This window comes from Castor canadensis, chromosome 5 (assembly GCF_047511655.1).
Source record: "Castor canadensis chromosome 5, mCasCan1.hap1v2, whole genome shotgun sequence".
Lineage (NCBI taxonomy): Eukaryota > Metazoa > Chordata > Mammalia > Rodentia > Castoridae > Castor > Castor canadensis.
Genome location: NC_133390.1, coordinates 81,427,332 through 81,451,371, shown reverse-complemented (window position 1 = coordinate 81,451,371; position 24,040 = coordinate 81,427,332). Strand labels below are relative to the sequence as shown.

The window sequence follows — 24,040 nt, the reverse complement described above, 5'->3', positions numbered from 1 at the left end:
TATAATGAGGAAACATGTCTTGATTCTGTGGCCAAGAATCAAGACAGCTCCAGAACCAGGAAATCATAGAACATTCACCCTCCATCACTAGAAGGGAGTGGTATGTAAAAAGCTTGAGCAAGATTATAAATTCAGTGGGCTTAAAAGAAGATTCCTGAGTTACAAAAAGTCTTTTTTGTTTTCTTTTCTTGCAAGAGATGTATTTATCTAGAATTTTAGAATGGTCCTCTCTTCAGGTACTGTTTAGTGTCTGTGATTTGTTCTCCTTGATCTGACTGGACTGAGTAAGAAGCATTTCTAAACAGGTCTCACAGCCAGTTTCTTTCATAATTCTCCTCTAGTGTATATGCCGTGTGCCTGTTAACAAAGACATGCTCTGGAACTCAGAGCACTGATATTTAAGTCTTGTTTCTGCCAAAGTCTGACTCTATGACCTTGGGGCAAGCTGAGGCTAGATCATATCTGTGATGGACTGAGAGCTCACCTGAAACAGATGCTACATGACTATTGTGCTTGGCTCAGATAAGGAAAATGATTATGATTATTGCCAAACTTCCAGACCATTCCCTTTGTCTTCCAAACCTGCTTCTCTCCATGAAGTCTAGTCTCACGTAAACAAGATGAGGATTTACACTGTTACTTCAACAAATTTAACTCTTTATGTGTGTTCTTACTTAGCCACTTATTACTCAAAGACATTTATTGCATTCCTGCTTTTAGCCCAGACACTGTGCTAGGTAGAGGATTCAAAAGAAGGGGGAAGTCTTGGCCCCATCTCAAACAGCTCAAATATAGTGAGACAAATATGTACAGCAAACTAGAATACAGTGTAACAAAAGCCCAAGAGTATACCTGCAAAAGTGTTATGGATGAAGAGAAAAGGTGCAACAACCAGTTATCTGGGAGGGTCTTATTTTGGGAATGCTTCAAAGAAAAAAGTTCATCTGACTGGGGTCTGGAGGTATTGAGGCAGAGATATAGGTGAGAAGGGTAATATAAAGAGAGCTGCCAAAGGGACCAAAGTATAGAGTATGTTTAGAGAACTACAGGGAATCTGATTTGGCTAGAACATAGGATACAGAGGAGAAAGGCATCAAATTTGTGAATGTTCTTACCTTCCAAGGAGCTGAATTTCTCCTGTAGGCATAGGGAGATCTGTTAATGGTTTATAGGCAAAGAAGAGATGCGATCCTTTCTGTGTCTTTGTTACAGCATGTCATTCAGTCACAGAAAATGTGGGACCTGAAATGAATCTTAGATAATTTTAGTCAAACTTTGAGGCCCAGAAAAGAGGAACAGCTTCACCCAAATCATAATTTACATAATTTAATCCTAACATAATTTAGTAAGGATTAGGTTCAGCTCCTAATCCTTACTAAATTATGTTAGGATTAAATTATGTATTTGTTTCTTTCTCACTGAAGGAAGTAGATTGTGTGGGACACTCATAGACAAGACCAACCTCCTGCTGGGCCCCTCTGCCCACTCAGTCTATGGCTTCCATGAGTGGTGCATGGCTCTTCTGCATTCCAGTGAAATGAGGTCCTCTCCTTTCCCTCTAAGGATGCTTCATTCCACCTCATCAAAGTCTTCTTGCTGCAAGGAAGGCTGCGAAATACATTCTACACAGCCATGTACTTAGCTACAACTCAGAATTGCTAAAGTCAGAAGGGAAACAATTATCCAGGCATACTCTAGCAAATTGGTGACATTTCTAGACCTTAGTGGTCCACATTCTGACTCCTAGATCAAGGTACTTTCTCCTATACCAAAGATTTTTGATTCTCAGAGATGTGATCTTTAATTAAGTAGCCTATAAAAATACTTTGAATGTGTACACATTCATCGTTTTGTATGTTCATAGTGGATGCACTGTTTGCCTTTTGCTAAAGAAGTTTTTGTTTTTATTATCCCTAGATAATATACATAGATGTCAGACAAACCTTTGTTTAATTCATGTTTACCAACTAATCATTTTGAGTGCATATAAATCAAAAAATCTATGCTTTTGTGTGTTCTTTAAAATAATAACAATATTGTCATCCTGGAGTTGTTTTAAAAATTAAATAGAATATATTCATGAAAGGGTCTCACCCAATGCTTAGTACTCTATCTACTCTTGCAAATATAAGTTTCCTGTTCCTTTTCTCCTTTACTTAGGTCTCCTCCAACCATAAGTTTCCCAGAAAGCAATTAAAGAAGTCTGACTCCTTGAAAACCTTGTTTTTCAGATATCCATAGCAAAATTATCTAGATTCATAGTCTGTTGACTAATTTTGAAACTTCTGGGCTCTAACACAATCAGGAAACGTTTTCTGATGCCTAAACTCCATTTCCAGAGTAATGAATAAATAGGTCTAGGAGTCATGAGTTTTTTGGGTTATTTTATCTAAATCTTTGGCTTTTATAGTTGTCTGAGTATGTCTCATACACTCTTGTGTCAAATGCAGGTCAATATGGAGTTGAGAGAAATGGAGAAACTGAGAGACCAGTTAGAGGTTGTTGTGATTAGCTAGGTGAGATATGATGGAATAATATGGTAAATGCAGACAGTAATGCATGGAATTAAAATATGTGGTGATAAAAATTCATAGGACTTGATACTTGATGGGATTTTGGAAAAGAAAAATTGATGCTATCTCTGATGTCAAATACCTTTCAACAGTGGCAAAACTACTGGAAGTTAATCTGACTTGAACTTCTGGGTTTAGGTAAAGGACAAGAGGTATTTTAATATGTAGAATGTCATTGTTTATATTTGGAAAATTCTCAAGTATATGGAACAATGAGTCAAATCCAGTTAGATAATTTAAAAAGGACAAGTGAAATCCTGTTCTCATCTAAAAAAACTTTGTAAGAACATGATACATAGGCCATTTACTTTGATAGCTGTGTATTTTATTAATGGGCTTTTAGAGGAAACAATTGGATTGCAAAATTGATAATAATAATAACAATATGTCAGATCACAGAAAAGTAAATTCAGTCTTTGGCATCATACTAGCTATAGGGCCTTGAGTGCTATATTCTGTTCTTTGTCCCCACATGGTGAAGGAAACCTGGACAAACTAGAACTTGTGCATAAGCTGATAGATATATTCCATGATAGAAGGAGTTCAGGTGGCTATTCCAATAAAGAGAAAACTGAATGGGAAAATATTTTCAATACTCTTTAGGGCTATTACATAGAAGAGGCAACAGACTTGTCTGTAAAGGACAGAAAGTAGGGATAATTATGATGTTCTAACAAGTCAGTCTGCCATAGAATGAACTGCTTCCAAGATGTAGTTTTAGGGGCTCAACAAGAATTGAGTGGTTGAGGATGTTGTAAAGGGAATTGGGACAAAGAACACCTAAGATCCTCCTCACTCTACCATTTTCCCATGATTCTACATGAAATTCCAGATCCTCCATACTTTATTTAAGTATGCTATTAAAGAAATAATATGTCTTTATTAAGTAACAACCGCATAAAGGAAAACTATTGTCTTTTCACATCTTGAGATGTTAAGAATAATACTGTTAAAGAAAATGAATTGTACGCATATTCTCCTATTCTCATGCTATTAATAGGAAAAGATAATAATTTGCATAATATGAAAACCTCATTGTCCCCTATATAGAGGATGAAGTTCTATTGTGCATTCTTACTCATGACTTGGTCATTTATCATTGCTTAATATGCCCTAGGACTTTGACTAAACCTAATTAGCTTCATGAAGTTATAGTGTATTAATTTCACCTGTCAAAAATTTATTATTCATTGATTCATTCAAGTATTTGTTCAACAAACAACTTTAAGTGCATTTCATAAACTAGCTTCAGTGCTACAAACACGAAGAAAAATGTTTCAAATCCTTCTTTGAAGAGCTTATAGTCAAATATGAAGTTGTGCTATGTGTTGATTACTATAGAAACATAATTAATCCCTCCAAAAGTTAGTAGCTAAAAAGAACAATTATTACCTTCCACAATTCAGTGGGTCAGTGGTTTAATAGCCGCTCTACTGGCAGCTCAGGATTCAGATCTCTCCTGAGGTTTCTGGACTGAAGTCTCTCAAGTATTTCTTCTACATGTGGTGTGCAATATCTAAAAGTTGGTGTGGAACAAGTGAGGCTTTTCATCTTCCTCAATCTTCATTTGGTCTCTCCAGCCTAGCAAGTTTGGAATACCCCAAATTCTCACATGGCATTTCAGGATTCCAAAGGGATGTATTTCAAGAGAACCTGTTACATTTTATAATTAACGGGAGTCATACAACACTACTGCTATAGTACTCCATTGGCCAGGCACCACCATAGGTCTTCCCAGGCCGCAGAGTACTTTTATCACACTATGGAATGGAATATCTTTTGGTGTGGTTATCTTTTGAAATTACAGTTTGCCATAACATATGAACAGGTCCCTGCCATAAAGAAGGTATGGACAGTGCTGTGAAAAAGAAGAATAAGAAAATCAATAACAGGCTGGTGGAGTGGCTTAAGTGGTAGAGTGCCTGCTTAGTAAGTGTGATGCTCGAGATCAATCCTTAGTCCCACCAAAAAAAAGAAAAAGAAAAAAGAAAGTCAGTAATAAAGGAGGTTACACCCACATGGTATGGGCCCTAAAAGTTGAGGCATTTAACTTGTTAAAGAAATGGGTAAGGCAAAGCCAACAGTGGATGGAAATTTCATGCAAAAACACAGTGTGTGACATATTAAAAAGTTAGAACTGACAGGAGTGAGGACTGAGTTGGAGAAGGGATGGCAGGGTAGGTGTCCGAAAAGGGCAGGTAGAACAGTGTCCAGAAGGGCCATGAGTGCCAAGTAAAAGAGCATTGGGAAGCAGGCATTGGTTTTAGCGTACAAGCATGTAGAATGAGTCTCTTAACTAATCTCTTCTATCTATATTCTTTCCTGCATTTGATAGTAAACATATCATCTCTGTTAAAGTTTGCTTCCTAGCTTAAACTGAACACAGACTCCAAATCACCGAATCACTTTGATTTTTTTTTTTTTGACTCACTAGAAACAACTCTAGGATGGCATGCATTTGAACAAACCAAAAGTGATTTCGCTCTTCTAATTTTCAGAGCTTTTTGGCTAAATGCAGAGTGAGAAATTCATACCTTTTTCAAGCAGTGTGGATTCTTTTTCCCAATTCCTCTCATCCATCTGGTTCTCTGGAGGTCTTGGAATCCAGGAAAGTGTTAGTTCACTGTGCTGAAATCCAAAAAAGACTGCTAAACTGTGAAAGAAAATTTGCATTCCAGAGACACTGGAAGAGTTAGTTCGCCACACTTTTGCGGCAGCAAGGCAAAAACATCTGTATTTCCTGTCTCCTTTGTCTTTCAGCAGTTACAGAATGGAAAACCCTATGTTCCTTGTCTGTGCCTTTTATACCTAGTTAATCTGAACCACTTTTGGTGTGGTTGGGGGCATTAGAAAGAGGAACCAAACAGGTAAATTATTTTATTTCTAGTGTCAGAAAATATTACTACAAAGATACAGTTTAAGAGAAGGAACAAATCACTTCCCCAGATTCCCTTTGAGCCCTTCATAAGGTATCTGTCTTGTGAATGGGTTCCAAAGCCTAGGATATGACAAATACATCAGCAGTGCTGTGTACAGTCACAGCCATCATAATGGCCTTTCATGGTGACCTTTCTAAGCTGTGGTGCTATCTTTTGTCTTCCATTGGCAGAAATATAGTTAGAAAGCCTTGTTTTCAACAGAAGCCAAATGATTGCCAAATCTGTTCAAATGATCTCTAGAGAATCTGAGTCAGCTCATGGCCCGCTAGCTGTTCTGTTTACCGCTCCCAGGAGTTAGAGGCTTAAAGTTTTCCGTTTCTTTTAAAGGATCAAGTTTGGTTCAAACAAGCTTTCCTGTCATCCCTAGTACAAGGAGAAACCTTCCATGACCCTACTTGTTTGGCTGAGACCACTTGTGGCTTGCTATAATTTAGGAAGTAATTGTAAATCATAAAGCCAGATAGAAAATAAGCATTTTGGCAGGGCTGAGTTTCAGACAACTCTGAAGAGAACCAACACGTGAACAGAATGATATTGGGAACATTTCTAGTCTCTGCTTGCAAATCTTGATTTTAATGGATGATTCATAATCGTTTAATTCTGATCTGAAATGTACAGGCAGGCTGTCATTACACATAGCTGGGAACAACATTGCTTGAGCTCAGGTTTTGAATTTTCCCCTGGATGGGTCAGTTATTCATGGTAGACAAACAAAAGCTGCTCTACTTGTGGGATTAACTTCAGATCACATACATATTTAGGTAAATTTATAGCATTAGTCTTTTGGAAAATATGGGGTTTTTTTTCTGAGATGGAATAAAAGAACCCAAGAATTAGAAAGTGTGTTAGATGCTAGTTTATTTAATGTCATTCATTTTATTTCATGCAACAAATATTTATCGAGTGACTGCTATATTTAACTGCTGTGCAAGAGACTGAATGCAGTAGTGTCTTGAAAAGAATGGTTAGAGATCAACAATAAACATTGCAACAACCTAATGCTGTGAGGCTGAAGTAGTAATAAGGACTACCAAGAAAGCAAGGAGGGTAACCAGGTAAGAGTCTGGCTCAAAAGAGGAGACTTAGATAGGATGGTAACGGAAGGCCATCTGAAGATGGCAATGAAATTCCAGGTATGTCTTTGAGAATAGGTACTTTTGGATGGGTTTGGGAGTATTTGTAAAAGACTGTCCATTTATTCACTTAATAAAATATTTATTGAGTTCCTTCTGTATGGAAGGCATTGTTCTGGAAATGGAATAAAGTTGTGAACAAGACAAAAGGACCCATCCATATTGAAGCTTTTGTTCAGTTTTCAATTTCATCAAAGTTTCAAGAGGCCAAAAGGTCTATTACCTTAAGCTCCTCCTTTTATGGGTGAAGAGAAGAAATGCTCTGCACAGGCTCCATTGCTAGCGGCCAGGCTTGGCAAAGTTGGACAGCCCTTGGCTTTTTGGTTCATTTTTCTTTGTCATTGATCCATACAAGGTCTATATAAGCATCTGTTTCAATAATGCTCATTTAAAATATAGCTAGGCGCAGAACAGGTTCTGCCTGGAAGCCAGGGGTAGGGAGGAGAGGGTGTGAGTGAATGAATTTTAAAAATTTTTTTTAAAAGTCATGATATAATAAAGATACTTACACACCCAAATAAATAAATAAATAAATATATAGCTAGGGTTGGCACTATGGTCCAAAGATAAGTCTTTCTTCTCATTAAGGCCTCTTTTTTTTTTTTTTCTTGCAGTACTGGGGTTTGAAGTCAGAGCCTATACCTTGAGTCATTCTACCAGCCCTTTTTTTGTGAAGGGCTTTTTTTTTTTTTTTTTTTGAAATAGTATCTCACTAACTGTTTGCCCAGGCTGGCTTCAAACCACGATCCTGCTGATCTCTGCCTCCTGAGTAGCTAGGATTACAGGCATGAGCCACTGGTGCCTGGCCCACTAAGTCCTCTTGTCTGCTCTAAACTGATTGAGGGAGTAGGGATGGTGCTTCACAGGCACGCACTCTGGACTTGGTTGGGCTGTAATCCTCCTTGTCAAGAAAATGCGTCCTGCCAGTGGACATTCCATGCCTTCCCTGTACACATTCTAAATGTGTGTTATGTAACTGCCCCTTCACTTATTAGGTGATGCAGGTATATAAACCAAGAATAATATAAAAAGAAAAAAATGTTATAAAAACAAAAGCAAAAAAATAAATTCTGTACCTTCCCAAATTCCATATGTGAGGGATTATGTGTACTTACGTGTGTTCTCTTCAGTAACCAAAGTAAGAGCAACTAGGCATAGTTGATTAGTTAGAAACTGGTGATCCAAGACTTAGGGTCAGTCCTAACAGAGCAACAATTCTTCCCAGAGAAAGGAGCTTCATGAAATTGTCTTCATTTCTCTTTACCTTCTTAAAGAGTGCTTCTCATATTTCTTATCTCATTTTATTCTCATTCTTCTGTGGGATAGGTAGATAAGGCAGAACACTTGGTATCACATTCTATAGATAAAACATTCATATTCAGGTGGTTTAGGAAATTTTGCTCAAGATGCTATGAAATTCCAGCCTCTTTGGAAAGTTACTGCCAAGTGGAACTGGTCTGGTTGTCTATTTACAATTTCTCTTTACAGGTTACCATTAGTAGGAATTATGAAACCTGGACCCTAGACATCACAGCATGAAGCTGAGGGCAGGATTAGCTCCTCTGAGTTCTTGGCTAGGAGGCTCCCATTTTCATCAGTGTTCAGTAGTCTTGTTTTGACAGTGACAAAACCCCAAGTCATGCAATATAATTAGTCCAATGATTTTTCATTTGTGATATAAGCAATTAAGTTAATTTTGTCATATTCTTATTAACAAGGATATATATACCAAAAAGAAGTTTTGATGCTCCAACAAGAATCTAGTAAGGGGGTTGGGGAAAGAGCACCTCTTAGAAACCATGCTATCCAGGTCCTAGACTTAGCTCTTGCATTAAATACTTGCATTAAATAGGATGCAATATTAAGTAATATTCTCTGTGGCAGTGTACCAAAATATAAGGTGAAAGGGTTGGACAAGATAACTTAAATAATTTTTTCAGGTTCAACCAAACTAAGTATTTATGAAAGGCTATGGGACATCAGAATGCTGAAATTAGTAATTACATTCAGTGGGATTGCCATTGTAGCTACTAGGTAGAAGAATACAGAAGAAATTTGTTAATTGGAGGACACTATGAAGTAGAAGAAAAGCTCCTTTGCCTTTGGGCTTAGAAGACCTAGGCTGAGATCCTAACCACATTACAGACATGTGGCATATGATGAGGACAGGAATTCTGCTATTCTACCTACTGTGACAGATTGTTGCACAGATTAAGTGAAATCCTGTTTATTTACACTTAGTATACTTTGATGCAGTCACATCAAGGTATCAGTTTTTGGTTTTGTTATTTAAAGGAATATGAACAGCTTTTTCACAAATTTCCCAGGGAAGCAGGGAGAAAGTCTTAGAAATCCAGAAGTCCATTGTTTGTTATGGCATTACCAAATTATACCAGAGTTTCAAATGAATAATTCCTCAGCAGCACTTGGGGTGTGGAGCCAGGAAGGGTCAGGAGTTTGAGGCCCACCAGGGCTACATAGGAAGCTCCATGCCACCAACCAAGCTATAGAATGAAACCATGTCTCAAAAAAAAAAATTCCTCTGATTATCCATTCTTTCAAAAAGTGGAGTTATGAAATATAAGAGAATACAGAAACATGCTTAGTTGTCCTAATTTAATTAAACGACCAACAGCAGCCAAGTTAGTTAAATATATTTCCTATCTCCTTAAAATTTGTGAGGAGAGTTATATAAACCTAACATTATAAAGCCAGGCACTAAGTATTTGCTTTCATATATGGGATCTCATTTAATCCTTATAACCCAGCAGTAGACATTTTCAATCTTGGTCTGTAGATATGGGCACCTGAGGTCTCTGAAAAGAATTACCTAGACTTTCAAGTACAGTTCTCCTGAATTTATCACTCATTCTCTCACTGCATATGACAGGCTTACTCTGGTTCCCAAGTGAATAAGTCCTAACAAGACTATAACTTGAAGAAGTTGTCAAGGAAAATCTCTGATTTGACTTGGCTTGGAAGGAAAGGAATTCTATTCTTTCTTTTCTCCCCTCTACGATAGTCCCAGTGGAGTTCTGTGATTTTTTTAATTTACCCCTGGCATGAAAGTCTGACATAGTCATCAAATCTCACCCGACCCCCTTCCCTGCTGAAGGATTATGAGACATCCACGAAAAGGACTTTGGAAGACCTAGCATGCCACATGACCTACACCTTTTAAGGCAAAAACACCACTTCTCTAACCCTTAAGGTATAGGTAGACTAAATGTCCTTTAATCAGGATTTTTTTCCTGAATTACTAAAGCTCAGATCAGTCTCAACTGCAGTGATTAAGAATAATTTACTTTGTAAAGAATGTGATTGTGACTCTCTGCAATATTGACTAAAATAGCCTAATTGTCCTGATCATTTTTGCCCTTGCCTTTGTTTTTTTCCCCCCTTATGGGGGGGAAAATGTAAACAAATTTGTTAATTTTTTCCAAATTCTGTGTTAATAACTATACATTCATCTTGCTTGTGCTTGTTTGCCACATGGATATTCATGTCTGCTTCACAAATGCTGCCAGTACACAGGTTTTGTTACATTACAATATTCTACCTGTGAAATGAATATTTCAATGCAGCTTTATCTGAGACTTTTCTCAAGGAGGCTTAGTTAATGAAGACTCTTGTTATAACATAACATCAATTCCAGAGTGTTAAAATAAGTTTGTTTTTACATGCTAACTCAAATTCTGCCTAGAATAGATTCCTAGAGTCATACAGTACCACCACACTCCCTGCTCTCTCCATTCATAAGTAATGCTTCTCTGTGTTTTCAGCACACGTTCCTCAGTACTTTATGATAGCAACTTATTGTGTCCTTTGCCTGGAATCACTTATTTATACATGTCTGCCTCTGAGAGGGTCCACTGGGAACCCCTGAGGGCAGGGAAGGGTGCCTTTGTCTTCTCTCTCTTCTTCCTCTGTACCCACCAGGATGTCAAACAATTTATTCTCTAGGTTTTCTGCAGTGTTAGAGAAAGTGGGGAGGTAACTCTGCTCCTCAGAGAAGCATATAAAAAGTTAGTTTTAAATGAATTTGTTAGAAAACTGAGGTATTATAGACATTGTGTACGAAGAGTTATGCTAAAAAAATTGGTGAAAATGTACATCCTGTAAAATTGTTTTACTCAGTTTTTTGGGGGGGTTGTTTGTTTTATTTGTTTTTTATTTTTTTATTTGTTTATTTATTTATTTATTTGCAGTGCCAGGGCTTGAACTCAGGGCCTCCACCTTGAAGCAGGCCACCAGCCTTTTATGTGTTGGTTTTTTTGAGATAGGGTCTCTTAAACTATTTGCCCAGTCTGGCTTCAAACCTGGATCCTCCTGCTCTCTGCCTCCCTAGGTACTAGGATTACAGGCATGAACCACTGGTGCCTGGCCTCAATTTTCAGTTTGGTGTTTCATATCTGTTTTTTTGTATGGAGGAAGGAGAGACATGACATCAAAAAAAAAAAAAAAACACTTTTCAGGGATTTTTTTGTTGAACAAATTGTTTCAACAATTTTCCTATTTGGAAAAATTAGAATTTTAATTTATAAAGGAAGAATTTTTATTCTGATTAGAAAATCATGATCATAAGGATTGAATAAAATTTATTATTATTTTCAGTCTATTTTGAAACAAATATTTATTTAGATTAAGATATAAAGGTAGAGGACATTTCAAAAGAGCAGAAAAACTCATAATAAGAAATGCATGTTTCCCAGAAAGGCAGGCTATTGGGGGCTTTGTAGGCTTGTCAGGAGAACTACCAAAGTAAAATGATGTCTTTAATTGCAAAGAAAACCCTTAAGTACTGCCATCATCTGGGAAGCCTTCTTGATTTACCACATTCAAAATGTAGAATAAGATTGTAATCTGTAATTAACTTGGGTAATATAATTATTTAAGCTTCAATTGTTACACTGGCAATTCAAGAGATATTCAGGAACACCTAAACTTGAAATGTGCCTCCCAACTTGTTTCACATCATAGTTCATGTGTGCGAAATGATGGCATTCAGTCAGCAAACTGGAATAGTGGTTGGAGCTTCTTCTGACTCCATGTGACCTCTCTAGGCTGTGGAAGCCTCTGGCCTCTCCTGGTCCTTCCAAATGTGACATACTTAGAACCCTCTAGAAACATACTGTGTTAGCCTGCCAAAAGCTTTAGACTAAAAAAGTGTTTTGCATGGTTTACTCAGAATAATTTTCTTATATGTAAGTATTCATCCAAAGTTTATTAGTTCATCATCTAATCAAAATTCAGGGAGCATCGATTTTTAGCAAGCACACTGTTGCAGATGCTAGTGACTCATCAATGAGTTTTCTATCTGATCTTATAGGTGTTTGGGAGACAAACTGTTTTAAGATCTGAACATGTTTCCTAACTTTATTTCTTGCATTTAACTTATAGGTAGTATACCTGAATGCCTTTTGTTTTCATTGTGGAATGTGTCTATGGAAATTTAGAATAAGTATAGTGTGGTATAGGCAAACAATTCTCTGTTGGACAGAAAATTAGGAGACCTATATCCTAATTCCAAATCTTCTACTAGCTGTGTTCACTATCCCTGCCTTAGTTTGTTAAATATGGTTACTTGTACTAGAGTCATGGTTTTCAGAATGTACAATGTGGATCCCCCACAGGCTCCATCTTTTCACACTCTTAAGCCAGAAGTGAGTTTTAGCTCTTATAGATGTGCTTCCTTGATAAATTGTTTCCCTGAGCAAAGAGGCATCATAAAATATCACTCTTTATCATACCAGCATCTTTACTGTATTGTTACCCAAAATTCTAAATCTAAGATCACATTTTAATTTTATGGAATGAAAATTTGAACATTTCTAAATGACAAAAATCACTTTATTTCTTCTGAATCTTAAAATCTTATGTCTCTTAATTAAAAATACTCAACATTGAATACTTATATACCTATGGAATGTGTAAGCTATAGTAATATTCCTATTTATTATCTTACTAGTAGTTATGTAGTGTTTATGTAGCTTATATGCTTCATTTACATTCAGAAGGTTCTTTTAGTTCTTCTGCCTGTGAATTAGAAAAGTTATTTATACACTATCCAAGGATATAAGAGCTACAACCAGATTGTATCTCTAATTTAAAAACAGTTGCATTTGGGGGTTTGTGTGCAAGATTTGTTTGTGACTTTCTCTAATTATTACTTAAATTTTTGCTTTTTATCTCAATTGAATTACCATCATTTCAGAAAGATTTTTAAGCTGTACTTTTTAGCAATTTATTACTTCTTTTCTGCTTACATCTTTTTACCTTAACCATACATTCATTAGAGTAACTGCCTAAAATTTTCTATAGAAAAAAAATGTCCTCAAAAAGGGTCTGAAATAAAGTCTGGAGTCTCCATTCATCTGAAGCAGTAAGGTCTTCCACACTTGGTTGCCAGTTCCTTACTGTGTGCTGTGGACTGTACAGGTCCTGGACAAAGATGGTTACTGTTGTGGTTGATACAGTCTGCTACCTAGATTCCTCTTAAAGACTGAGCTCTCATTTCCCCAGCTTCTAGGAGTGTTGATAAGTGAAGGCTCATAGTTGGATCTCTCTGAAGAGACCTATTTCACCCACAGTCACACCTCCTTCTGGGAATAGCCTGTGTCCACTGACTGTTAGATGCAGGGATATAAGGACCCTAGCTGCTAGCTTCACTCCTTGACAATTTACTGTGTTCAGATCTCCATTTCAGTATCTATTTCCTAGGAAATACAACCTCAGGCTGTGGTTTCATGGGGGGTGAGAGAAGAGACCTCGGCTTGGTTATGGAGATGTTGTAAGGGGAAGCATTCTATATCCCTCAATCCATAGGATTGAAATGGAAGAAGTGACTTACTTTACTTATAATATTGACTTTTACAGGAATATTAAAAAAGTAAATATTAAAAGTAAATATTACTTTACTTATAATATTTACTTTTACAGGAAAGCTAGGAAAGATTTTTCAAAAGAGGTGGAATTTGAGCTTCACTTTGAAGAATGAGTACACATTCTCTGTGCAAAGGAGGTTATGAGATAGTCTGGACTTATAAAAGAACATTGTTAAGATGTGTCAAGGAGCTCAGTGAAGCAGCTACAAGGTAGGGTCCATGGGGAAGGGCAATGGAGATAGATCAGGAGCCAAGTCACAAAGCACTCTGCTGATTTTAAATGTTCTTAAACTGGAGTGGTCTCTTCCTTCCTAACTGCCCACATCTATTGGCTTACAAGAACTCCCAGCACCCTCCTCCTGACATTGTGATTGATTCTGCCCTTTCTCTAAGAGAAGCTGTACATAGGGGTATGAGTGGGCCAGCTGGAAACTGAAAAAGAAGAAATACATTAAAGGGACTGACCAGTGAAGGTTAATGGGTCCTCTTCCATCCTTCACTATCTCAAGCTACTAGTCAACTGCTTTCTTGGAACCTTTATTTTCTGATTTGGGGGCATTTTCCTAAAGGATAGTTACATTTTTTTGCTTTGTAGCAGAAATGTTCAGATTACCTGTCCTTTGAGCATTGCTTTCATAGACCATAAAATCTTTCCTCAGACACTGACCAAACCTTTATGTTGCTGCTGGTTTGAGTAAATGAACTGAATCCTGCAGCCAAGCCTCAATGCAAACAAAAACATATTCTGGTCAAGATTTTCTGGTTTGTTCAACTCCATTATAGGACTGGGTTTAAAAGGGAAAAAAAGCTGAAACCCACAGAGAAGCAAAACATAAGCCCTGGGAAGACAATTTCCAGCCACATTAACTCAGATCACCCGGGCAGAAAAGAAGTAGGCCCTTCAATCTCCTGATCATTGTCAGTTACGCTGTCATCCTATAGTCTTCTGCTATTTTAATTTCACCACTTCAAAATGGGGAAAAATAGGTTAATAGTTTCCATGAGCTTAGACTGTGACCAGAGGCATACCAAACAATTTTAGAACCTCAGGCGACCACAACTCTGAGGAGAGGATGATGATGGATTTACCAATTCATGTTGGGATGGATTCCAGAGTCAAAGGAGGTAGGCCAACACTGTGTTGCCGCGGTGGGATTAAGCAATATTCTTTCATTCATTCTTTCTGTACATATGCATTCTCAGCTTATTTTTATTTCAAGCAGCATACTGATGCAGAGAAATACATTTTTAAGGTGCTGTCTCTTCCCTTAATGAAATTTCAGTGTAGTAGAGAAAATAAGACATATGCAGAAATAATTTTAATGACAAGTACACAGTAAGTGCTATAAGCAAAGTAAATAAATTGCTGGAGAAGGGAAGAGAAAGAAGCAATTCATTCCAAGTGGGATCTTCAAAGCCCCTACTTTCTGACCAGTAGCTTGGAATATCAAAATGGCAATAGTGATTCATCAGGGCCTCAGCCAAGGCACAAAAGTATGGAAATTTCTCATAGGTTTGAATAAGAGTGAGCAATCCGGGATGTTATGCAGAGCTGACACTTGAAAGGGAAGTTCAATACCATGTAAAGAATTAGATCTTTTTATATCAGGGAGCCATTAAGCTTTTGTTATCAGGAAAGGTACCTGGTCACGTCAGTTTTGGAAAGGAAATTGCAAGCCCTTGTGAAGGCAAAGGGGAGTATTGCAGGAGAGATATAAACACAGGAGTCAGTGAAGAAGCCATTGTCACAGATCAGCTTTCAGGACACTAGTTACCTCCACACAGGCACATCTTGCTTCATAGTCATTTAAAAATTCTCAATGTAAGAGGGTACTTACTCTTTAATTTCCATATCCCATACAGTTCTGCATCTTTCTAATGAGATCCACATCCTAAGTTTATTCCAGATTCTGGTGAGTCAGTTCAGGTAGCTTAGTTGGAGGATAGCGTATCACATGGGAAACTAGATTGTTATATGAAAGTGTGGGACACTGGGGAAATATAGAAAGCTAACACTCCATCTTTTGAGTGTTAACTTGCTGAATGGTATCTCTCTTAAGAGTCATATGTATTTTTTTTTTTTTGTCTTTTTTGGTGCTGGGATCGAACCCAGGGTCTCACGCATGCTAGGCAAGTGCTGTACCACCGAGCTACATCCCAGCCCTCATATGTATTTTTTAAAGTTCAGCATATTTTTTTCTCTCTTTTTCTCTCCCTCCTCTCCTTAGTCTCTTCAAACAGTTCCACTATTGGAAATGGGGTCTGTGTGTGTGCGTGTTTGTGTGCCATTATGCTTGTATTTGTGTATGTGTTTATCTTTTAGGTCTATCTTTGACATATGAGAGAAAACATGCAACCTTTGTCTTTCTGAACCTTGCTTACTTTGCTTAACATGATGATCTCCAGTTCCATCCATTTACCTGAAAGCAACATAATTTCATTCTTCTTTATAGCTGAATAAGATTCCATTGTATGTGCACATATATACTTTTCTTAATCCATTCATCAGTTGTAGGACATCTGTAATGTTTCCATAGCTTAGCTGTTGTGAACAGTGCTGCAATAAACATGAGTACATAAGTATCTTTATTGCATCCTGACTTACATTTCTTTGGATATATGCCCAGGAGAGGTATGGCTGGATCAAATGGTAATTCTGGGTTTTTGTTGTTGTTGTTTTGAGAAACCTCCACACTGCTTTCCATACTGGCTGCACTAATTTACATTCCTGCCAACAATGTATAAGGATTCCTTTTTCCCTACAACCTCACTAAAATTTGTTGTTGATGATAGCCATTCTGATTGAAGTGAGGTGAAATTTTAATGTAGTTTTGATTTGCATTTGCTTATGGCCAGAAATGTTGAGCATTTCTTCATATATTTATTGGCCATTTTTGGTGGTACTAGGGTTTGAACTCAGGGCCTCACGCTTGCTATGCAAGTGCTCTACCACTTGAGCCACTCTGCCAGCCCTTGTACTTCTTTCTTTGAAATATTCCTGTTTAGTTCATTTGCCCATTTTGTCAGTGGGTTCTTTGGGAATTCAGTTTTTTGAGCTCCCTATAAATTCTGATTATCAATCTCTTATATGCATAACTGGCAAAAGATTTTCTCCCATTCTGTGAACTGTCTTTTCAGTCTGGTGACTGTTTCCTTTGCTATGCAGAAACTCTTCATGTACTTCCAATTTGTTGATCCTTTCTTTTAGTTGCTGAACTATTGGAGTTCTATTCAAAGCTCAGCATATTTTTAATGCCAGGTAAATTGAATTTCTTAATTCACTTCTCAAAACCAGATCCGCACCGTGTCTAACATTTCTATAAAGAGTTCACAGACCCTAAACTTGGAAATGGTGTTAGAATCAATGTTTTAAGTCATCAGAATCTTCATTTATTATGGCAAGTTCTGATATGGGTACACTGTCTTGGTCTCAGACAAAGAGGCTATGGTGATAACACAAGGTCTTTGATGATGAATCAAGCTTTACAATAGTAATGGTAAAACATTCTCCAAGTGGAAAATTTGGGTGGTATAGTTCAGTGATCCAACTGCAGCCATGGGACACATCTAGACTACCACCTGTTTTTATCACATTTTACTGGAACACAGGTATACCTTTGTTTATGTGCTCCCTGTGGCTGTCTTTGAATTACACAGGAAAAACTAAGTTGTTACAACAAACCAGAAGTAGTTACTGTCTGGGTCTTTACAGAAAAATTTGCCAATTCTTGGCATTGTGGAAAGGAACATGGTAGAGGTCAGAGAGCATGTATTCTAAGTCCTGGGTTTGCAGAAATGCCACTTAACCTACCTAATTGCTTTTTTCTTTCTCTCTATGATAAAGATAGATGCTCTGCCCTCCTCAGAATGCTGGTTCATGAGTCAAAGTGTTTGGTAAAAATACTTGTCAGGTTGGACAGAGCTCTCTCAGTCCTAGCCTAATGGAGTTTTCTTTTCCTCCTCAGAATACGCTGGAGCAGTGCAACGTGTGCTCCAAGCCCATCATGGAGCGGATTCTCCGTGCCACTGGGAAGGCCTATCATCCTCACTGCTTCACCTGTGTGATGTGCCACCGCAGCCTGGATGGCATCCCATTCACTGTGGACGCTGGTGGACTCATTCACTGCATCGAGGACTTCCACAAGTAGGCAACCTGTTCTTCTTCCTCCAGCCTGCTGGACCTCTTAGACTCTCTTCTCTTTCTGCTTCATGCATAGCACCTGGGCTGCCTCTGCTTCTCTCTGAGCTATTGGATTTAGTGATTTAGTGAGGCCTTCCAAGAGCTCATTACCACCATCACCACTCCCATCCAATGCAGGAGTTGATATTAAGTGATCCTTGTGCTCTTCTAGTCTAGCCTGTTTCAAGGCTTCTCTGAAACTTTCCATGACATAGCTGGGTGACTGTGCCACAAAGTGTTTTAGGAAGAGGCTAAAAATCCTGGCCTACATGTGAACAAGATGTGTGACATTTGGCAAGTTGCTCAACTTCTCCGAGCTCTTCAACTTGATAGCTGGACCAAACCTTGTCCTAACACTTTCGGCTTCAACAACTCCTGCATCCTTGCCACTACACAGACAGGTGATCATAGACAAACACAGAGAGCAATTCAATCCCCCTTATTAGTAGTAGAAGCCTCTCACATATTTAGAGAAAGCTTCAGGCCGTAGCCAGTTTATTCATGCCCTTCCCTAACCTTTTCCACCACGTAGATCTTAGGATATTTTCTAATGAAGTTGTTTCATGTAGTATTGTGCGAACTTTTGAAGGGGATTGCAAGGATCAAGGGAACTAAATCAGAGGCCTGGAAAAATGTGTCCTCCTTTCCTCATTTCTCTCATTTAAAGGTTCCTCTAGTCTCTATTATAACTGGGGTTTTTTAGAAAATGAACAGTGTTGTTTTCTTATTTTCATTTGACCAGTGTGTTAGGTTAATCGCTTGTGTTGTATATGTTTGTGGACTGTATGAACAGCTATAGGGTAACTTACTAATGTAATCGGGAGTGGTTTCTGGCTTGTGTTTCCTGGGCAGTGGCTTCAGGAATGGTTTGTGAAGCTCACAGAAAATGAAGTTCATACTACTTAGCACTTTGGGTATCTGTTTTATGGCCTCCAAGTGTGCCGTTTGTGGGTTGATTTTTACCACCGTTGATTGTCAACAGCTAGAAGGTACTTTCCACAAGCAGTTTATGGACCTGAGACTCATATTTTAAAAATGAATTTCCTGACCACTTTCTAAGTAGCAGAGAAAGTGAAAAACCTCACCAAAAGACATAAGACTGAATGAATTAAAAAAACCCAGAGGCAAAAATTTCAACCTGAATTAGACAAAGAAGGGCTCACTTTTAAAGGGCAGTCACAGCATAAATTGTATTTCCCATTGTTGATATTTTTGCCTTGTAATTACACTAAAAAAAAGAACCTGCATCTATTTAAGGAAAGTGAAAAGATACCAATGGGGAGTATATTTCTGTCACTGTTTCTGTCCTTTCTTAGTCTTACCCTAATCCAAGGAAGACTGATAGATATAATCAGAGCACACATGTTTCTGTTGCTGGAAAAGACTAATATATTATACCCCTCAATTAAAACAGGAAATCAATTCTGACAAATGTAAGTTTATATCTATGTCACTTATCTTTCATTTTTAGTGGTGGGGAACATAATTAGAGACTTGAGACTAGTGACATAAGTGTGTGGGTCTGAAAGCTCCAAAAAGCAGACTTGAGCAACTAAAAGGAAGAAAATTTCAAAATCCAGCCCCCTCCACTAGTTCAATGCTTGCTAAAACAGAAATTATTTTTTTAAATAATGTTGTCTGTATAATTGGCAGGTATGTAGGGGAGAGTCTCTTTGATATTTTCCCCATTTATGAAAGGAAAATAAGAATCTTTTTTAGAACTCTTATTTCTTAGCCTTGGAAGTACCAGAACACAAAGCAGCTAACAATTCAGCACAGGGTAAGTATTACAAAGCCAGTATGATGGAAAACAAAGAGATACAGCCTCTTGCTCCAGACTTGTTTTATTTTGTTGAGGTGAGGAGGCTTATTTTTGGTTCTTCTTAATGGGTCTCCTTTTGTGGGCTTTTAAGAAATGTATTTCAGTTCAGTTTAACTCACATTTACAGAGAACCCTTTGTGTACCAATAACTGTGCTAGACTGAAGGAGAGTGTTACAAGGAGAGAAACTGCACAGACCAATATATAGAGAGAAGTCCCTCTCAGCAAATTCCTTGCAGACATAACACCAACATAGTAGGCAGAAAAGGCAGCACCACGAGACTAGCACAGAGCAGGAGAGGTAACTTGGCTCTGGGGGACAGGCCTTGTGAAAGCAGAATTTAAGTTTGTGTTAAGTGGAAGACAAGGGGATTCCTGACAGGAAATGTAGGGGATAGCTTTTGTTAAGGCCTCAAACTATGACATCTCAGAAGCTTGTCACTCAATGTGCAGAATCTTAAGACCTTTCTAATGGCCATTTCCCCAGCTAACCACCCTTCGTCAAAGTTGGCTATGTCTTCCAGCCCATTCTACATGAACTCTTTTATAGAAATGGTTTCTGATAACTGCTGAGAACTCAGCTCCCTAGCAGACTAACTTTGTCATACCCCCTACGCATAGCCATACACACAATCACATACACACAAACACACTTTCCCATTTTACCTATAAGGCTATCTTTAAAGGCCAAATTCAAATACTATCTACTCTAAGAAGACTTCTTCATCCCAACTCTCCTTATCCCCATTTTGAATTCACATCTCTTTTTCTGTATTTTAAGAGTTTTGTAAATCTGCTATAGGTAATACTTATCACAGTCAAATTTGTAATTTTATTTATATATATATATATATAATTTTCTAGTAAGCATCTTAATTTTTTTTTGCAATGAGATAGAATTTGTGAGTATAAATTAATAGAACCAATACAGAAATAGATAGAACTTCCTCTCCACTTTGTGCTGGAGTCCTTTTTTGATTGTTTATTCCCAGTGCCAGTGCAGAGAGGAGGCCCCTTTTAGTGTGTTCAGGCTTTGTTCCACTATCTGATATTACCTCAATTGTACTAGTTAGACTTTTTGTCACTGTGACAAATATCTGAGAGAAAGAACTTAAAGGAAAAAAAGGATTATTTTGGCTTACTGGTTCAAAGTTTTCAGCCCGTGGTAGGCTATTTTGTGTTTATATACCTATGTGAGGTATTGCATCCTGGCAGAAGGCATGGTCTACCACAGCTTCACTTCTTGGCAACCAGGAAGCAGAGCAAGACTAAGAGGAAAAGAGGCACAACCCCAGTGACCCACCAATTCCAACTAGGCCCCACCTCCTAAACCTCCACAATCTCCCAATAATACCATCAAATTGTGACTCCACCAATGAATTAATCCATTGATGAAATCAGAGCCTTCATGATTAAATCACTTGCAAAAGCTCCAGCAGCTAGCAAGCAAACCAAGTCCCCAGAACATGAGCCTATGGGGGACATTTCCATTTGTTGATTGCTATAAATATGCTGGATATGAGAGACTAAGATCATTTCTCCCTTGGTTGGAAAATGGAAATTATAAAAGTACTTCCTCATAATATTGCTGTCAGTAGGAAATAATATTAAACATATTAAGTGCTTAACAGAACTTGGCATATAATAAACACTCAATAAATACTAGTTGCGTTCATCAGAACTGTTTTCACCAAATTTATTTTTTTTATAATTATTATTATCCACTCGGTAAGTTAATCATTGAAAGATACCATCTGGAATTTTGAACACTCTTGGAATTACCAGCTCTCTTCACTTTAGTTTTCCCCATCATGGAAATGAAGCTAGTTGGTAGGGAAGAGTCACTTCTTTCCAAGAATAGAATTTATGTCTTTCCAAAGAAGGATCTTGAGATTGAATATTAAAAAAAACAGATAACTTCTTTCTTATACAGAAATATGGCAGGTACTTCATGTCATTAAATATTGCTCAAATTTGTCCTTTCTGGACCAGTTGCATTGGTCAGAGATGGAGCAAAGTCCTTTTCTTTGGAAAGGACTTATCTTTGAGAATCACTCACAGTTTAGTGGTCCTGAAAGATAAGCAAATAATTACTACCAAAATAGGTAAATTCAATGAAAAAAATGTTATCCTGAAGTAGTAATTCCACTAGGAGAAATTAGGGGGAGGCTATGGATACTTTTGCCCTCACAGTTTGTAGTTTCCATGGGTTTGGGAAAAGGAAATTTTGCAGTTGAAATGAAAAACCTATTTATTTCACTACTGATGACCCACATTCAAAAATAATCGGGTAGTCCAAAGCAATTTTTTGCTACGGAATATAAACTTCTTCCATAAAATACCAATTATAACAACTCTGATTACTGCTGTAGTTCTACCATGTTCCTTTTAATTTTTCTTTCATAGCAATCAATTGATCTGCTGCTTAATTCATATTTATTTAGATTACAGCCCTACTGATGCCTTTTGGGTGCTGCCAGGAAAATTAATATTACATATAGAGTATAATGTATGTAAAAATGCTTTGACAACCATAAAGTGCTCTGCAAAGTATTAGATTACTATCATTATTTCCTTTTAAGTCTCACTACAAATAGATAAACTTTAACATCATTAATCTTAAAACCATTACCATGAAAAACCTGAGTTGCTAAGTGTGTTTTTCTTTTTAAAATCCTCAGTTCTTATCCATGTCCATTTCTCATTATGTCTCATTTCACACCTTCACAAATGCCATCTCTAATTTCCAGAAAATGCAGATGGATTCACAGCCTATATTTGTAGTCTATTAATCTGTTATGAAAAAAAAGTTAGGAACCATAGGACATATTACAAAATACCAAGAAATTAATGAATGTTAAAATTCTTCACTAATAGTTTCAAAGCCATATGCATGTGTTTGTCTATATGTATATCTCTACATACATTACTTTTAATAATGCTAAAATCCTTTAAAGATTAGTGAACTTGATAACTCTTTAAATTTTCTTTTCAAACAAAAATTTAACAGACCAAAATGTAGAAAATGTAGACTTGTCCATTCCAAGTTTGGTGAAATATGTATTTAAATTTGCTAACCTCTGTCGTTTGTAAAAACCATGTATTTGAGGTTTATTTTGTTTGTTTCTAGAATTCAAGACACATTTCTAGGAAAGAGGCTCTTACAATTGGAAAGGTGGCAGAGATACCAACTTCTGAATATTATTCTAGAGCCAAAGGAAAGGATTCAAAGGTGTAGAAGCAAAAGCCAGCTGAACCCAGGACTTACAACAGCAATCTACACATAGGGGTATTGCATACCACCTGCTGTGTAGTAAAGTGCTCCTGGAGGTTCTTCATGCAAAGCAGTTCATACCCCTCTGATTTACCATCAGAGGGATCTCAATTATCTAACTCCCTCATTTTATAGATGAGGAAGTAGACCACAGAAGGAAAGTGACTTGTTCAAGGTCATACAGGAAATGCACACCAGGTGTCTTGACTCCAGGTTTTCATCTTTTCTTTTTTCCTCTGCATTTCACCTCTTTGTCAAGGGTCTATACTCATTATCTAACAAGAACTCTCCATTTTCAGGAAATTTGCTCCCCGATGCTCTGTGTGCAAGGAGCCTATCATGCCAGCCCCTGGCCAGGAGGAGACTGTCCGCATTGTGGCTCTGGATCGTGACTTCCATGTGCACTGCTACCGCTGTGAGGTGTGTGATGTGCCCCCCATGCCCTGCTAGCTCGTGGCAGGCATGGAAAGGCTCACCAGAGCTGTGTGTTCTTAAACGTAGCAGTTGTTTAATCAGGAAAGATCTTGACACTTGTTCAAAAGAACTTGGATTTTTGCTTTGACACTGGCATTCAATGCAAGTGATGCTGGATAAGTCACCTAACTTCTCTCAGTCTCATTTTTTCCACTGATATAAAGGATTCAAGTTCTTACCTTCCCAGATATGTCTGTGAGACTAAAATGTAAAATTGTATATTAAAAGACATTTTAAATTATAAAGTATTAAATTAGTAGGAAATAGTATTATTATCAATATGTGAAGTCTTTAACTTTGATGCTCTAGTTAACTACATCTATGGGGCAAAGATGCCTTTGTCACCCACTGATAAGGATAAGAATTCATTCACTTCAGAAACATTGACGTTTCTTGTTCAAAGTCATGAAGATTGTTTATTAACAAGCATTGACTGAGCACTTAAGAGTTCAGACAATTGCTAAGGGTTATTGGGAGTCACCTATACATAAAGCAGACCTATAATCCAGGCCAGAAATGACAAGAAAAAATTTCAGAGGAGGTCAAACTAAAGCCTAAGAGATGTATAGCCCTTAGTCCAGCAAAGAACATCAAGACTTTCCCCCTTTAGTTGGAGTATCAAAAGAGCACAGTATTCAGTTAATGATTTAAAAAATTTTTTTATCTTAGTTCTACAAGTTAACCAAACCCTCTCCTTTGAAATATTTTCCTTATTGACTACTAGCTCTTTTGAGTGCAGCACTCTTAGCCCCTTCTTCTATC

The 24,040-nt window shown here is 37.5% G+C and overlaps 1 protein-coding gene across 19 annotated transcripts in view; it reads left to right on the top strand.

The window, feature by feature from the left end:
- Window positions 1–24,040, top strand: part of Lpp (LIM domain containing preferred translocation partner in lipoma) — a 642,244-nt gene that overhangs the window by 602,532 nt on the left and 15,672 nt on the right. For all 19 annotated transcript variants that reach the window (XM_074073556.1, XM_074073563.1, XM_074073562.1 and 16 more), the window contains 2 exons: window positions 17,495–17,673; window positions 23,104–23,224. In XM_074073556.1, coding sequence (XP_073929657.1) covers window positions 17,495–17,673; window positions 23,104–23,224 — 300 coding nt within the window. The remainder of the gene's footprint in view (window positions 1–17,494; window positions 17,674–23,103; window positions 23,225–24,040) is intronic.